This window comes from Homalodisca vitripennis, chromosome 3, assembly GCF_021130785.1.
Source record: "Homalodisca vitripennis isolate AUS2020 chromosome 3, UT_GWSS_2.1, whole genome shotgun sequence".
Classification (NCBI taxonomy): domain Eukaryota; kingdom Metazoa; phylum Arthropoda; class Insecta; order Hemiptera; family Cicadellidae; genus Homalodisca; species Homalodisca vitripennis.
The window spans coordinates 8,626,179-8,644,528 of NC_060209.1; the positions used below are offsets into that span (position 1 = coordinate 8,626,179).

Genomic DNA, 18,350 nt, shown 5'->3' on the forward strand with positions numbered 1-18,350 from the left:
TATGTTCTTGAGGCTTTCAGTCGTAGGCGGCAAGTTGATGCTGTTTACTTCGATTTTAGCACGGCGTTTGGCAGGATCAGCCACAATCCCCTACTTAATAAACTGGAGGGATATTGTGTCTTGGGAACTATGCTGGCATGGTTCCGTAGCTATCTTTCCGACCGTAAGCTGGTGGTTCACTTTGCTAATCAAACTTCTGACGTCTTTGTCCCATCTTCCGGTGTGCCTCAGGGTTCCCACCTTGGCCCACTTTTGTTTTCTATATTTATTAATGACATCAAGCCGGAGGTACTCGCATTTTGGGTGGCGGAGTGTGATCAAGAATAAAAACAAGTTTTGAGTGTTTTTTTTTTTTCAATAAAGAGTTTAGTTTTTGTTGGTAATGTTTGCTTTTGTTGGATTTTGTGTTTGGAGAAATGTAGGGGTAAAACACGGAAGTACAACAAAGCGACGCACCAGCTGAACGGGCGGCGAGACTCTGCAATCACGTATATCTCGTATATCTGCCGAGAGGGTATATCTGCGAGACGTATATCTGCGTCACCTTGCAAGGGATGGTAGACATCTGAATAAGGAGGGTAATTTTCTACTGGGTTTCATAATGCATCAGATTCTTTCTAAGGTAAGTGCTCATAAGGACGAAACATAATCCTTTGAACCAGGTACACCTGAACCTGATACTCCTACTGCTCCTGAAACTAAACCTTATACACCTGAACCCGAACCAGATATTCCTGCTCTTACGTCGGGAAACGATTCAACACCTCATCCCAATCCCCCATCTTAGCACAACGTGACTTTTTCCCCGTTGCTTCTGCCTTGGACTTCAGTCCAGGTGATGTACGCAACGGCTTTCATAATACCTCCCTGAAGGTCCTTCATCAGAATATACGGGGTTTAAATTCTAATTATGAAACTCTCCAGCTTTTCATTCAGGAAGAAAATCCAATGGTGGTGTGTATTAGTGAGCATCACGTTAACCAATTCGGCATTTTGCAATTGGATGGTTATGTGATGGCAAGTTCGTTCTGTAGATCCGGAATGGAAAAGGGTGGAGTTGCTCTCTTCATTAAACCAGATGCTTCCTTTTCCCTTATTGATGTCTCTGACTACTGCGTTGAAGGTTTCTGTGAATTGGTGGCCATTTCTGTTGAGCTAGACAGTGGAAAACTTTATATTGTTGGGGTATATAGACCCCCCTTAATTGCAAGGAGGTCTTCTACAAAAATATTATTTATGATTGTCTTTCACAGGTTGTGAAAGGGAGTTCAAATACAATTGTCCTGGGCGATTTCAATATTGATTTAGCGGGTTCTTCCAACGACTCCAAAACTATACTAAACGATATGCTGTCCTTTGGTCTTCGCCAAACCATTCGTTCGTATACACGAGAGTTTAAGAAGTCTAGAACCCTGATTGATCATATATACACAGATATACCTGAACCCTGTTTTTCGAGCTCTGTTATAGTGTCATACTTAAGTGACCATCATGCACAGGCTGCAATTTTTGGCTCTCAATCATCTTCAAAGTCATCCCCAGCTCTTTTCCGCTACAACCGTGTTTTCTCAGAGGAAAACATTAGTCTCTTCAAATATTACTTGAATAAGGAAAACTGGGCTGATTTGTATTCATTGACTGACTTAAATGCAAATTTTGAGCTGTTGTTGAGTCACATTGACTATTATTTCAACGTTTGTTTCCCCTTGGTCAGGAGAAAGATCCCTTCAGAGAGTAGGGACAAGGGTAGGATTAAGCTAGATGGTGAGGCGATAAGGGTTAGGGAACAGTTAAGATCCTCTTACTTGGAATCGAAAGATTTGCCTTCTGTCCACCCCCTTAGGCAAAGATATCTTGGCCTCAAGAAGTTGTATCGTAAGCTTATTCTGAAACTCAAGTCTGATAGTGTGGCTAAGCGGCTCAGAACGTCATGTAATAAAACCAAAACACTTTGGGGGATCGTTAATCAGAGTCGAGGTTCACATGACTTTAAAAAGAACCAAAAACCAGAAATCAGGAATAATTTAGGAGAGGTTGTTAATGATCCCTCAGAAGTGTGTAATATGTTCAATGATTATTTTCTTAATGTGGGTGATAAGTCCAACAAGGTTCCGCCTAATACTAGCTCTTCTGCCTTGATCACATGTCCTCTGAATTCGTTTTTCTTGTCGCCTACTAATCCTATGGAGATTGCTGAGTCAGTTCGCAGCCTAAAATCAAAGAATTCCGCTGGTTCAGATGGAATATCATCTGCTTTGTTGAAAAACGTAGTCTTAGAGCTGGCAGAGCCACTCAGTGAATTGATTAATCATTCATTTTCAATGGGTATATTTCCTGACTGTTTGAAACTCGCTATGGTCACCCCTTTGTACAAGAAAGGCTGCAATCTGGACTGTTCAAATTACAGGCCGATTTCTGTAGTTTCAACCTTCTCTAAAGTTATAGAGAAAATAGTATTAAAAAGGCTTTGGAGTTTCCTACAGCACAACAAGCTGATGTTTCAACATCAATATGGGTTCACCCAAGGGAAAAGTACTGTTGACGCAATGTTCTGTGTCGTGCAGAACATTGTTGATACTATTGACTCGGGTAACCGGTCTAGTGGCTTATTTTTTGATTTAACTAAAGCCTTTGATTTAGTTGATCACGTTCTTCTTCTAAATAAATTGTCTATCATGGGGATTAGAGGTGTCGCACTTCAGTGGTTTCAATTATATCTGGTCAAAAGGGCACAGTTTGTTAAGGTTAGTTCTATTGATGCGTCAAATAACATCTGCAATAGTTTTTCCACGAAAGGAACTATCAGCAAGGGCGTGCCCCAAGGTTCAATTTTGGGCCCTGTCCTTTTTTTAATCTTTATCAACGATCTTTGTAAGGGCTTAACTGTGCCAAACTTGTGCCTATATGCAGATGACACGTCACTAACGTTTTCTAATTCCTCCAGAGATCACCTGGAACTCGACACATTCTTAGAAGGGAATGCACTTGTTAATTAGCTTGAGCAAAACAGTCTTCAAGTAAATGTCTCAAAAACTACACTCATTGAATTTTCAATTAACAGCCATTCAAGCAAAAGTTGGCTCAGTATTCATTTGGGTGATGAAGCTGTTTTCTCAGAATGCTCCGTAAAATTTCTTGGCCTTATCATTGACTGCAATTTGTCTTTCCATCTCCATATAGAGCATGTATGTAGGAAGCTGAGTCAGGGTATTTTTGTGCTCAGAAACCTGGCTCGTTTCGCATCAACTGAAATTCTTACTGCTACTTATTATGGCATCATCTATCCATTCATATCTTACGGGGTTTCCATTTGGGGTTCTGAAAGCACCAAAACTAAGTCTGTGTTTAGGCTTCAAAAGAAAGCTTTAAGAATAATTTGTCATGTCCCATCCAGAACCTCATGTGCTAACCTTTTTTCCTTCAACAAACTTTTAACTTTTCCTTCCATTTATATTCTGGAAACCTTATCATTTCTTCATAAAAACTTTCACCTTTTTAATAGATTTTTTCCGACTCACATGTATGGAACAAGAAGTAAACCCAGATGCATTATGAATATCCCGCCACACTCCACCTCATTTTTTGAAAATCATTTAAAATATTCAGCAGTAATTCTTTTTAACAGTCTTCCATTAAGCTTAAGATTAGTCCAAGATTACACAGTTTTTAGAAAAAAATTGAAATGGTTGTTGATCGAGAAGGCTTACTATTCTGTTAAGGACTTTTTAGCTGATAAGATAGTGTAAACTTGAAAAAGTAAAATTATTTTATTGAGAGACATTATTATATTTTGTTATGATTTGTTGACTTGGCATATACATTGTTAACTCTGTCTACATGCTGAATAAAGAATTTGAATTTGAATTTGAAAGTTATCTACTAGACCGCTTGACTTTGACCTCTGTCTGAGGATGGGGAGGGGTTTGTGATAAGACAATTCCTGTTTTATATTGACGAAATATTGTTCTATGCTAATCTAGTAATCAGTAGAAGCAAAATGTGAAATAACGATTCATGTCTGGGTGTGGTCGGTATAATCCCAAAGCACCCTATTAAGAAATAAATAGATATAACTGATACTTTATCGTTGTTGAGTTCAACATTTTTAAATATTAGTTGTTTTAGTTCAACTATTCTAACTTTTGCACATATTTGACGATATTAGAACTTTTGAATGTAATATTATAGAATAATAAAATAATACACTTTCCCAGATATAACCAATTTGTTACATATAACAATGGCAGCTTCAATGAAAAAAAAATATGGCAGTTGTACCGAAGAATATCATGGTGGCCATGAATGTCAAATTCGAAAAACACAATGTGTCAAGATGGCGAAGATGGAGAAACTTGGTGCTGTGGATGTGAAACTAAAAACTGCGTATTTATTCGATCAGTTTGTTATTTTGAACCAAAATGTGCTAAATAAAGGTGCAAATATGAGTGAATTGAAATTTGTGTGTAAAAGTGCACGGACACAAGGATCTTCCCATCGCAGCCATTTTAGACCCGCAATGTTAAAGAAAGTTAGGTTATGTATCAACAGCTACTGTTGTTTTTACATTGTTTTTAAGTATATTATTAAGATTACCATTATTGGATGGTATGATGAAAAGTGCTCTCGGTATTAGATGTTTTTTACCGAACAATTACTTTGTATGGGAGGCTACTCGGCCCATTGCGGATTGTAATATTTGTAGAGGAGTGAATGAAGTTTTAATGCTTCCAAACATCACAAGAGAAGAATTTTTTACGTATGCATATTCTTATAAGCCTATTTTAGTCAAAGGTGCTGCAAAACATTGGCCGGCGGCAAAGTCGTTTTCGTTTAGTTTCTTTAAATCTCTGTTTGAAAATATTGATGGTGCGTATGAAAGCACAGAAGAAGATTGCCAGTTTCTGACATTCAAGACGGACTTTCTCTCACTAAGAGATGTGTTTGCGATGCCACAGTCGAGAGTGACACTTCAAGAAGGAGAGTCATCATGGTATATTGGATGGTAAGTTTTAAACTAAGTTTATTATGACTTTTTGCAGAGTACAATAAGTGGACCCAGTTTTTATATCGCTCATTACAATCTCCGATACTCTATATATAGAATAACAGAACTATCAATTAATTGATATCAATACATTAAATTAAATTCCCATGTTTCAAATTAAAATAAATAGTTTAAACAATTTTGTAATGTCATAAATAATAAAGGAACCATAACCTTAATTTAAACGATAAAATTAAGACAGGTGACAGGAAAAATGTCATTAAAAGTCAATGAACAAAACAAACTTCTTGAAACCGAGAAAGACACAGTAAACCATCTCTTAGTGTAATTTTGTTTAGTTTTCTAAAGTTAACCATCTGTTTTTATTTAAACGAAGTTACCTTTAGAACAAATTATATTTAGAATATGAAAGTGAGTATACAGATGATTTAGTTATTGTCCAAATTATTTACTATTGGTTGATTATATTGATGTGTATAATATTCAAATATCGATTGAAAATTTCTATATAAAAAACCGGGTCCGCCTATTATACTCTACCCTTTACTTACTATATCTATTGTATACACTTTAGACTAGATAATAGTTAAAACTGACTATTTTTCTGTGCCAATAGAATTTATTTTGCCATTCCAAGTTAAATCATTAAGCAAACACAATGTTTTAAAAACTATCAAAAATTTACTTTATTGATCAACAGATAGATTTTGATTTACTTAAATTGTAATAAAACTGAAACATTGACAACGCTCATTGTTAGAATCCCTCTTATTGTACAGTATAAATAAATATATTAATATAAAAAATAAATAATTTAAAATAATGTTTTATCATATAAATATATATATATTTAAATATTTTGTACTTAAAAAATTGAATTTTATACATTTTACAAATGACACCTCCAGCCGTCATTGCATCTTTGGTGCTACCCGTGTTGAAGGTGATAAATGTAAAATATCTCTCAAGATTGGTCCAATCAGTAAAATATAAAATTTCAAAAAGCTGATCACTAACTTAATGTTTCCAGCCAAAAAAAATAACAAACTCACTTAACCATATTATTTTACGTAGCAGGGCAATGGCCGCTAGCCGCTATCATACACAAGGAATTTATATTCACATTTAAAAGTAAAAAAATACAACATGTCTGTCTATTTCTGGTACTCACAATACTATTTTTACAATGAATATCTTGAAAAACACCACTCAGTAGCACCAAAAAGGAGCATAACTATGATTATTTATGTAAATAGCTAATAGAACTGAAATAACAAAGGAAAAACAATGAATAATTTTCACCATGTAGGTAGAAACAAAACATCTTCACCAAAGAGGTACGTACAAACTTTGATCAAAATGTTGAAAAATAGAAAAAGTACCGAACATCTCTGAAATTATTTTCTAATGCAGTTGGTAAATACCTAAACCTGTTCTTCCAGCTAGCTCAAATTTTCACGTGAATATTGACAACTTTGATATAACCTCCTCTTAAACCAACCCCTCTTTAGTTTCTTGTCCTCTCCCTCCCAGAAACCCTGATTCACTTTGATTCCTCTTGATCCCCTAGATAAATGGACTAATAAAGTTTTAACCTAAAATTAAAACACCTTAGTAATTTTATAACACTTAAAGTGTTTTATAAAATAATTATTTATGAAAATGAAAGTGTTTTTAAAATTGTCAAAGATGGTTTTAGATTGTTTTATGTAGGTAATGTTTATTATTATTCAGAGAAAAAAATCTCAAACTTTTTTGTCTATATCTTATTGTTTACATATTAAAAAATTATAGCTACATTTACAAGAATAATTAAGAAGCATAATACACATATATTAGTCATACGTATCTTTAAAATGAGACCCATTTTTTCCCACAAATTAAGAGAGTAAAATTTTGTTGGTTGAAAATGTTTGTTGCGGGTAAAACTTAGGTCACTTCTCAAATCTAATCACGATTTATTTCCAAAATAAATCTAACAGGCCTAATAGGGCCTGAAATTTACAGCACTTCACCACAAAGTACTGGTGGCCTTCTGAAAATTAATGTTATTAGGGTCAGACACAAATTAATTTGAATTAGGTGGTTGTAATAAAACAGAATTTTTATTTGAAATTTAGATGTAGGCAAATTAATTTAATCAAAACTGAGTGTAGGCCTACTTTAAACAGTGAAGACTTATGGGAGTATTACCAAAATTGTAGGGACATGGGTATGTACTAAAATTTAGGATAGCAGAAACAAGATTTGTATGGCTGCAAAGTGTGGCAAACAATCCTTACGGAATAAATTGTGATGGGAAGCAGAGTAACATACTTCTCTTATATAAGAGCACTCAATATAATAACTTAGTTGTTCCGTAGTTGAAATAGTAAGTTTTCTAAACTACTGAGATAACTGTGCGACTTCATTGTACTTCATTTGCCCAAAAGAACAACCTACAAACATGAATAATAAATAAATACAAATACAAAAGTTTAGTGATAGAAGTCAATCATCAATCAAATCATTCAATGCAATTATTAGTTGTGATCATAATGGTTCGTATTAAATATTTGTTTTAATTTGTGTATCAGATCAGAATTAATGTGTCAATCATAGATTTTAATCAATCTGTAAATTTGTGTTGAGTTTTTACTAGGATAAGCCTATTACGTAATTTTTGTAATGGTTTAAATGTTTACCAATGGCACTTTTTCAGCATTTTTTTTAAATGAGTAATTTAGTTTTAAATTTTAGTCTTGAGGTTATATTAATACGCTGCTCTACATTTAGTAAAGGCAGTAGTTTTTTTAATGTCTTTAATATACTAAGTTAGGCTTTTTAAATTGTTTAATTTTTATTTTCATTTTAAGTAACATTATTACTGTTACTACTACTTGTTAATACTTCTCTTACTATTAATTAATAGTATTAATACAGTATAACAAAATATACAGATATTAAAAAAGTAATGAAAAATCACTTCTTAAAGTTAATCACACACAAACACATTCCAGTTTAAAAACTTAAGAGGCAGCTTTAGTAAAACGGCATTGAGTAGAACCGTGGGAGATGTTTCTTAATTTAAAGATAGATTAATATGCATCCAAACGCTTTATAAAGTGTATATATTTTTAAATATTTAAATGATAAAGTACTTTGAGATTTTTTTAAGAATAAACAATTAAAATATTTGTTTGTGTAGTAATCACATCTTTAAATGATATGTCTCTCATGATTCTACAACCAAAAATAAGAGTGTAAAAGTCTTTGAAGCTTAACATTGTTCTTAGGGCGTAGAACTCTAGATCAGTTCTTAAATCTGTCTCAAGGGTGAGAATCAATGTAAATTGTTACACAAAATTAGATTGTTACACAAAACTGACTGTATAATTTAATGTTTGTTAAAATATAGTTACAGAAAGACTACTTTACTTGTATATAAAAGAGATATGTCTGTCTGTGTACGTGAACAGTTTTTCTTATCAAAAGTGATAACCCTTTCTAAATGACAGTATTTCATAGTGAAAACTATAAAGACTCTTTGTTAATACATTCTCAATGTACTGACTCGCCTAATCAAACCAGATCAAATAAATCTTTACCATTTAAAAATGATATTCCATGTAAGGTACTTTTATATATACTGGCGCTGGCTAAGTATTATACTCATTTCTTATTAAATTCTGTTAATTACTTCACACAACTATATTTAATATTGTGATTTTGATTTCACTGCTTATTACATGAACAGAATAACTGGATGTTCTCCAAAATACAGTTGTGTATTATTGAATAGGAAGCTAAAAATAGATATGAGTTATAAATAGGTGATTACGAATCTGCAAATTTAAACACTACCCACTAGTGTTACAGTATATTTCCAACAACAGAACTGAACTGCATTCTGATAGATTATTGAGATTACTTTAGTTTCAGTTAAGTCACATAATGAAGAACTAGAATGTAATTAAATATAAATGTGAAATTATTGAAGACTGTTTCGGCTTGTTTATCTTACTCATCTATCATTAGTCACACTGCATCACATTCTCAAGAGTTTTTCCTGATAATTATATAATAGTTGTCTACTTTTCTGTTTAAATAAACTGATCTATGGTATTGGTTATATATACATAGTACTTTATTTACATATCTGCATTTTAATAAAATAACATGGTTTTTTTTTAATCTAAGAAGCTAAACCAAATTAAAGTAACACAACATTTTTTATATATTTGTATATATGTTTGTATATATTATTTGTTATTTTAGGCTAACTCTGTTACAAAAACTAATAATGCCATATATACAATAGTGCTATATTCTATTTCTCCTCTGCAAAATAAAATAATATTGATATCTCTCTGCTATTGGATAAACAAACAGTAAATTGCGTTATGTCTTATAATTTTTGTTATATTTATATTAAAGCTTTAATAGAGTAGACGATAAAGTATTCCGTCATTGTTTTGTACTCTCTAAGTAAGTTCTAAGCTGTTTTCAGAACTGTAATAAATATTAATTAAATCTTAAATAAAAATTTAAAAAAATATTTTAATACAAACCACTTTATTTTTACTAGTCAAAAATTAAATAACTACAGTTTATTCTTTATATTTAAACTTAACATTGATTTATATAGTATATAAAATAGCAAATGTAAAGAGTTGCATTCACTGAAATAAAAAATGTATTGCTTATTAAAATAAAATTTTAAATGTCAACATTAATTAGAGGAAATTCTATAGTATTCAATAAAGGAATTTTTAACTTATTAATGATTTGTATTAATACACATCTACTAAAGATGATGTTTTTACTTATAATGAATTGTACTTTTTCAATACACTAATTTTAAATGGAAATCAAAGCGTAAAATAAATTAAAAGTAGTAAATAATTTAAATTGGTTTAGATGGTTTAAATTATAATTTTTTTATAAATATAGAATCATGAATCATAAATGTTGTTTTCTAGAGCTGGCAGCTGAGTAGTATTCCAGTAGCAATAGCAGTGGCAGGAAGCCGGGGCAAGGGTGACATGTGTTGGGGTTCCACTTCCTGAGGCTTTGATTTTTTTGCCCAGATTGATTGTAGGGGGACCCTGCCACTTAGAAGGGTTCCAGGTGCTAGACCCACATGCTAATGAATGGCCTTTCAAATAATGGCCAGACCCCTGTTTTGTCTGCCTTTCTACTAAATTGAGCAGCCCAAAATTGTGGGTTGGTTTTATATACTTACAGATACTGGAGCACTTTGTTAGGAGCAAAAAATCTTTTCTGTGAAGAATCCTTTATAGAGTAATTCAGGTGGAAGAGTTAATGGAACTGTTTTGTATTGTTCTTTGGTACAATCTTCCACTATAGTTCTGTCAGAGCACTTCCTGTTAGTCAGCAGGTTTTTATCATAAAATAAATAAACACAACATATATATATATATATATATAAGTTTTTTTTAGATTGACATACTACATAGTACTACATATCGTACACAGGTTTAACTCTAAAAGCATTATATTTAAAGCTAGGATATGTTTAAATCTTATAACTCGTTAAAAGCAAATAGGAGTATGAATTTTGAATTTAAAAAATGTTTGTTTTTTAATAACTTATAAAGTTATATGGAATATGAGAAATCACTGCTTTTCAAATGTAACGCATGGTTCAAAGTGTTCATCCGTACTCGTATGCAATTTATTTGGAAAAAACATTAGAAACTTGTTTCAGAATTGTTAAAAACACCATTGTAACCATTCAGTTTTTTATTAGGCCAAGTTAGATCCACTGAAACAGAATTATTTTGTAAATAACGCACCTTCTAATTTGACATGCTAATTTATTTGAATATTTAACTACTTTTTATTAAAGCAATTTTATAAAGTTGTTTAGTATAATTATGTTAGAAAGCTTTAAATTTTCATTAGCTTTGGAGAAAATTGAGAGTATTCTTTGTCTCTACAGTTTCTGGTAGTTATTTTGAAATATTTTATTATTTTCTGTAAATATTGTTACATTTTCTATTTAGTATTTTAAAATAATATGCCACAAGTACATGTTTTTTATGTAGAAGCTTTGAGACTTATAAGACATGTTATAATTATACTAAAGTATAATTATATAACATGTATAGATTAGATGGGGATTAAAAGGGTTGTATTTAATTCCTCCTGATTGATTTGTGGGAGGTGGAAATAAGTTTATTTAATCTTTTTCTTTAGATCTAGATTGTCCATAGTCAATTATTTAAAATATATAATGTAAAACACATCTTATATAAATTTATTGCCACATTTTTTCAACAAAAATTCTAAATAATGCCATGCGTAACGATTTTAGACAAGTTTGTTAACTAGCAAAATGCAATTGTCATGGAGAAACTTTTGAAAACTATGTTTCTTGTTTCATTTGAGGAAATTTTTTAATAGAGGTAGTACATGCTCAAAATAGTTCTTAAGAAAATTTATATTTAATTTTAAAGTGGTAAAGCTCAATTATGGGACAAAGCAACATTTATCTTTACAGACCAGTCATGTGCTTCTCTCAAAAGCATTTTGATCATTGTAATAGATATCCATAAAACCATAATTATTGAACATAACAAAAGCTTCAACTGTTAATATAATTTATAATCAAAATTTAATTTATTTTGAATATAAATCACATGGGAGTTTAGAGAAAGTAAAGTGAACTAGCATTACATCATACTATTTTATTTCTAAAGCACGTATCTATTTAGGTGTCTAATTTTCCATACAACCAGAATAAATCATTTTCAAACTTGTTAGATTTTCATTAAAAACGAGTGATTTTTTTATAGTAGTTCTGATTTTAGTTATTGGTAACTTATAATTCTTAAATTCTAATGGAAAGTTTGGTGCTTGAGTTGGAATCAGCACATCAAAAGTGCAAAGTTTGCATAAGAACCCAAAATTGAGTACACTCCGATAGTTCCAATTCTTTAATTCCATACAGTTAAATTTCACTCAATTATAACTTTGATTTGTGTTGTTTTACCGCAATTTGACAATTTCTGTTGTACTGAAATGAATGTAGGAACATTTTGAAACACACTAGTTCAACAATATTACAATTAAGAGAGTGAAAAACATTGTTCAACTTTTAAACAAGTAAAAGAATCGCTTACAAGGTTTTCAAAATTTAATATAATAGGACTATGTTTATATATCTTATATAAATTTCCAAATGTAAATTTTATGTTATATTACTATTTTGTAACTTTCATGTGTAAATACGCTTTGAATTTGTTTCTGTAAAAATATTGTAAAATGTGATCTTTTTTAGATGAATGTTATCAGTATGATTGGTTTACGGTGATGTGTTGTTGCAGGAGCAACTGCTATCCGCCCGTGCTGGAAGTGATGAGACAGCATTACTCGAGGCCACACTTCCTGCCAGCAGACGCTGAACATGCTCATGTCGACTATATCTTCATGGGTTACCAGCAGGGTGCCGTCATGCACGTGAGTTAACTTAGACTAACTTATCACCATATCACTAAACATTACAGGAACAGATTATCAGTTATGTAAAATAATGTTGGTTAAATGCTGTATCTGTTGTGGTGTTGTATCCCATAATGCACAAATGCATTAAGATCACAAAATTACAATTTTTCTATATAAAAATTTAAACAAACTTAAAAATTTAATTTTTTAAAATAAGATTTTAGTTTGAAAATTTCAACAGATTTTATCATTTAATTTTATAAGCTATAGCCTACTTTCCCCCCTTATAACAAAACAAAACTCATCCCATTATGTTTATTTTTGAAAAAGCTTTTGAGTTATTTCATGGAACACTACACAAATAAATTAAGGTCATAAAATTACAATTTTTGTATTTAAACATGTTAATATGTTTTTTTTTTTTTCATTCAAATAAATATTATAAGTTATAGCTTACTTTTCCACGTACGTAATAAAACAAAAATCATCACGTTATGTTTATTTGAAAAAGTTATAAATTATTTGGCGGAACACTACACTAACACCAAAAGAGTGCTTGGCACTGAGAGGGATGTCCTGTCAATAAATCCTTAGCACTGACAGCACCACCCCCTCAAAAGTACTTGGCACTCAAAAGGGTTAATATTAAACATGCAAAAACCAAAGTTAAATTATTTAGCTCAGTAACGTTAATAATCAATTCTAGAGAGAACTTATTAAAATAAAAATTTGATATTTATAATTTACTATTTTTATGGCTGATCGACAATCTAAAATAATGAATGGTACATTTACTTCCGCAAACCAGTTTGATACAGTTTGAGTATATATAAAATGTCATAAAAGTATGCAAGAGTAAAGTTCAGATCTATAAGACTCAGAACAGAATGGTGATATTACTTAAATAAATTAGCCCTCATTAATTGAACAATTTTTGCATATTTCAAAAATTAAGAATACTTTGTTAGCGAACACCTATATAATCCAAGAGTAATCCGTGTACCAATGTTCAAGTTCTTAGTCGTTGTGGTGTTGTTTGCTGGATGTAACGTATAACTCGTCCATGTGTGGCCTAGCCCTGGGGTAGGCGGCCGACCGTGACATTGTATGGGGTCATTGCTCCCCCCTTGCAATCAACTGTTCCCTCACAATTAACATACCCACTGTACAATATGAGTGCAGTCAGCTGTCCGTGACGAGCCCTATCTCTGTTTGTTTTAGCATTGTTAACTCCTTCGTTAGCATTAGCCAGTGCCGAGTTTAGAACACGGGAGTCTATAGAGATCAGTTAAAGGAAGAAAATTTAATTCAGTTTTACTTATATTAATGATAAATAATGCTGTCAAGTAAGGTAGTTTATTTTCTAAATTCTAGTAAAATAAGCTTTTAACAAAACAATACTACCAAATCAAAAACAAATATTTTTTCCAATATTAAGGTGTGTCTCCCGAAGGAGCAATTTCTCTTCCTGCATTGTAAGGACAGCTGGTGAAAGCATCAAGCCATCTGGCATTGTTTCTGCTGCTGCTGTTGAAAGAGCATTTGCTAGTTTCTGACAGCTATAAAAATGTCATTTGTTCGGCTGTGTTCATTTGCCGCACTAAGAATTGTTGTTAACAATGGATGTTTTGTATGTGTATGAAAAGAAAGCCAAGTATTTAATGATCTGTTACAGTCTTGTTTGGAAGATCTCCCATTTTCTTCTTCCACCTGTCTTTTCACTTTTAGTGTAGCAGCAGTAACTTTTTAAAGTGAAAGGCACACTACTTCAAAATTATATATGACTAAACGAGATCATTTAATACAACCTAGATTTTGCTGTAATATGAACTTGACTGTACCATTAGTAATTGTCCTGCTTGCTCAAATTGTTACATAACAAAATATTTCTAATGGACTACAAAATATTACAAGCAATCACAATATCGCAACGAGCATCGTTCACTATTACAGAGAAACAATGATCATTTTGGAAGTAAATGCACTTTAATGTCCATCATTTTTTCCCTTTTATTTCAATATGGTACAGTGTAAATGTTTGTTCCAGCTGGATTACATCAGTCGTCTGATGTGGCAGGCCCAACTACAGGGACACAAGACTTGGAGACTGAACCCTCCTCCGGAGTGTGAGAACGTGTGTCAGGGCTTCCAGTTCAGAGTAGAGCCTGGAGACATATGTGAGTACTCATATGTGATACAGAAATTAAACTAAAAATATCAAAAGAAATATTTTTACTAACAGACTTCTTAATAGTCACATAATAGCTCTATCTCATTTGTGTTTAATGATATATTCCTGAATTGGAAGAATTTATTACTATGCATACGCACAGTACAAGTTCCAGAACTGTATTATTTTTTGAAGTTAAAACTCATTGTTTCAGTTTATTAAAGGCTGAGAACAGTTATTTTGGTCATGTGTGCAATCAAGATTATAGCTAATGTAAACATAAGGACTCACTGTAAAACTTTATTTAAAAAGTATGGTATTCTTACAGTACCTGCACTGTATATGTTAGATTGCCTATTGTATACAAAAAGAAATTTACATGCCATGCTTACAAATAGATCTGTCATAACCATATGATCAAGACACTCAAATTCTCTTAGAATATCTCAATTGTAGTCTTAAAACCACTTTAAATTTTGTTGCTGAAACAGGCATTAAACTCTACAACTCTCTTCCTTCTCATCTTAAATCTCTTAAAATTAATTATTAATTGTTTGTTGAAATTAATTGTTTCAATGAAAGTGTAAAAAAACTATTGATTAATATCAGCTCATATAACATCAGTGATTATTTTACTATAATTGGATATACACTTGTTATTAGGCCTAGGCATTGTACATCATAGATAATTGTTTATGCTGAATTTGTGTCTTTGCCTCATATAATAAGTGTATTGTTTGTGTTTCAGTTCTTTTGGATACGAGACAGTGGTACCACGACACCTTCATCGAAGAAGGGGAATTCAGCCTCACCGTCAGCTCTGAGTATGGATAAGATCTATTCTCCACTTCCTTCCATCTCCTCCCTCCCCGTCCCCCGTCACTGCTCCCCCTTCCTTTCGCCCTAGGTTGCACTTTCTACTTAGTGCCGCAGCTTTTTTGTTATTGTTTTGTCTTTCAATTGTATTGCCTTTAGCTTAGTGTAAGACCCCCGCGTTTGTATGTATTTACAAACACAGTTTGTTGTGAGTTTGCTGGTCGGACTACAGTGTAACAACTGTAGATGTTTGTAGTTAGTTGTAAGAGCTTTTTGATAGCTGCTATATTTTTAGAATTAAATTTATTTTTATTGTAATTTTCTTAAAAAATAATATTAGTTTGAAGAATCTTAATTGAATCTAATAATGTGTATTGCAACTATTATCAATTTATTTATAAGTAATGTTAATTGATTCTAAAAGAATTTAGTGCAGTTTTAGTTAAACTTTTAATTGTTTTAAACATTAATTTACCTTGTTGGGAGTACACAATGTTCTGTATTATATCTACACTGCCGTGTTCTTCCACAAAATTATCACCACAAGTTTGTTCAAAACAATCTTTCTTCTTAAATTGTCTTCCTAGTTCTTAGTTTGTAGTGAAAATAAACATTCCCTCAAAACATTAAAATGTTTAATCTTAGTTGATTTTTCTAAATTTACACTCATGTTCATATCTTTGAGTGTATAATTATCAAGTTTTAGTAGTAATATTTCAAACTTTAAATTTTACAACTATAGTTTTAGTTTTTACAAATGTTTGTAATTTTTATTTTACAACATTTTAATATATTTTTTAAACAAAATTTATTGAATTTTTTGAAGCAAAGCTTCAATAATAATTTGTTTGCATTTCACATTTAGCTTCAGATAGTTTTTAAGTGAAAAGCACTAATTATTCCTTTTTGATTAAAAATGTTTTGTAATTGTAAAATTAACAATATTCACTATTTTAAATTTACATACATGCTAAAAATCAAAACATATTTACGTACCTTTGAAAGGATAAGAATATTTTTTTAAATAAAAAATATTACAGAGTACATAGTTTTATGTATTAGTACAAAATAAAATATTTGAGATGTTGTTGAAATGTTTGTGCCATATGTTTAGAATTTAAGGTAATTTGTAGTCGTAATATTAGAACTTTGTAGTTTCATAGTGTTTTTGTTACCATACTTGTTTAGGCTGCTGTAGCACCCATTATAGTCATACATACCAAATCATTGTATGTAATATGTCTTGCCTTTTTTTGTATTATATTTAATTTAGAGTATTTATTTGTTTGAAGATGTTGATACATTTTTCATTGTTTGAATTTTGTTTATTTATTATCAGTGCTGCTATTTACAAAATAAACTTTATTTGAGAAACTAGTGTTTTTATTTTACTTTAAACCATCCTAGTTTCCTTTATTTATATTTATTGTTTTTTTATTAACCATATAAAGAAGTAGCGTGCTTCTTAAGTACATTTAAAATCTACCTTTATGTACGAGCCAATCTCTTTTAGAATCAGACTCCTCAGTGTTTTCCCTTAATTAAAGATTTTTCTAAACTATTTTTAAATTATTAACATTGATTTAATAGACAAGTTCTTTGCACTTAATATTAATAGCGTGCAAAAGAATCCTATAGACAAATGTTTCATTTGCTTTAACAATTCCTGAGGGATTTCATCTACTCCTGATCTGTTATATTTTAATTATATTGGCATAGTTTAATAGTTTTCCAAAATATTTAGCAGTCAAAACTTAGAAAGTACACTCATAGTGTTTCAAGTAATTCCATCCTATTCTCCAATGCTGTAACACAAGATTTAGAGATGCTAGGGTTTGATAAGATGTTGAAAACAGCTGTTAAACTTTTATTTGAAGTTCTCTCAGGTCAGAACAACATCACATTTGCACTTCAGTAGTTACACCCTTACCATTGAACGTTGTGTATGAATCATTAACTTGATCATTAACTTGGTAAATGTTTTATATATATTGATTATCAATTCATATTAATATTTTGATTTATTTGGTTATATTCTTTTGACACTTCCCCCTCCCCTAAATAACATTTGATATTTTGTATTGCTCATAGTGCCTAGCATTTGGGAGGTTTCTAAGCTAATTAATTAACCTGATACCAACTTAGCATGACAGACGGCCGTATACGTTGTGTCCTGAGTTGTGATCTGAATTTCATCCTGTAATAATGAAAGTTACTCGTACTTCCCATGAGTTGGCAGCATATGAACCATTGAGGACAGAATATAAATGATAGGTCAAAGCTGTCGGACATGCGTTATGGGATTTTAGATTGAGTAAATCATCTTCCACAATTCTTTTTTACTGTAGCTCCTAAACGAGTAAGTTTAAAAGAATAATGGCATGAATAATAACATTCTTAAATGTTCTTATATCCAAAATTTTATCAAAGTATAGGATATTCCACAAGAAATTTTGCTACCAAAAAAAGTTGGTTACTATATTGGAAATGGTGGCCATAATTTGAAATTCTAAAATCGTAACAAAATATAGGAGATTCCGTAAGAAATTTTGAAGCTAGTTGCCATATGGGAAATAGTGACCGTAATTTTAAATTCTAAAATCATATTTTTAATTGTCCTTAAAAAGTAGTAGAAGTCTCACATACAAACTTTCCTGTACATTTAATAGTTTTTGGGATACCAATGGTGGCACAGATAAAACAGACACATTGGTATTTCAAAAAATATTAAATGTACTAGAAAGTTTGTGTGTGTGTGTGTGTGTGTGTGTGTATATATATATATATATATATATATATATATATATATATATACAAAACACTTTTTTATATTTTGTATGTATTCAGTGCAATACCCCACACGTTAAAAAAAACCATCCAGAAATTATCCTTTTCCATGAAGTTAAAAGT

At 31.2% G+C, this 18,350-nt stretch overlaps 1 protein-coding gene across 1 annotated transcript; it reads left to right on the forward strand.

The window, feature by feature from the left end:
- The first annotated feature begins 4,325 nt into the window (after positions 1 to 4,325).
- On the forward strand, positions 4,326 to 16,814 carry LOC124356569. The gene is made up of 4 exons (XM_046807648.1): positions 4,326 to 5,002; positions 12,337 to 12,469; positions 14,502 to 14,631; positions 15,373 to 16,814. The coding sequence occupies exons 1-4, from the start codon at positions 4,608 to 4,610 to the stop codon at positions 15,456 to 15,458; spliced, it is 744 nt and encodes a 247-aa protein (XP_046663604.1). The 5' UTR covers positions 4,326 to 4,607; the 3' UTR covers positions 15,459 to 16,814.
- The last annotated feature ends 1,536 nt before the right edge of the window (positions 16,815 to 18,350 follow it).

Excerpts from the sequence above, each read along its gene's own strand:
- LOC124356569 (XM_046807648.1), top strand. The coding sequence starts at position 4,608 with ATGATGAAAAGTGCTCTCGGTATTAGATGTTTTTTACCGAACAATTAC. Across the intron at positions 12,470-14,501 it reads AGCAGGGTGCCGTCATGCAC|CTGGATTACATCAGTCGTCT; the intron begins GTGAGTTAACTT and ends TGTTTGTTCCAG. Across the intron at positions 14,632-15,372 it reads AGTAGAGCCTGGAGACATAT|TTCTTTTGGATACGAGACAG; the intron begins GTGAGTACTCAT and ends TTTGTGTTTCAG.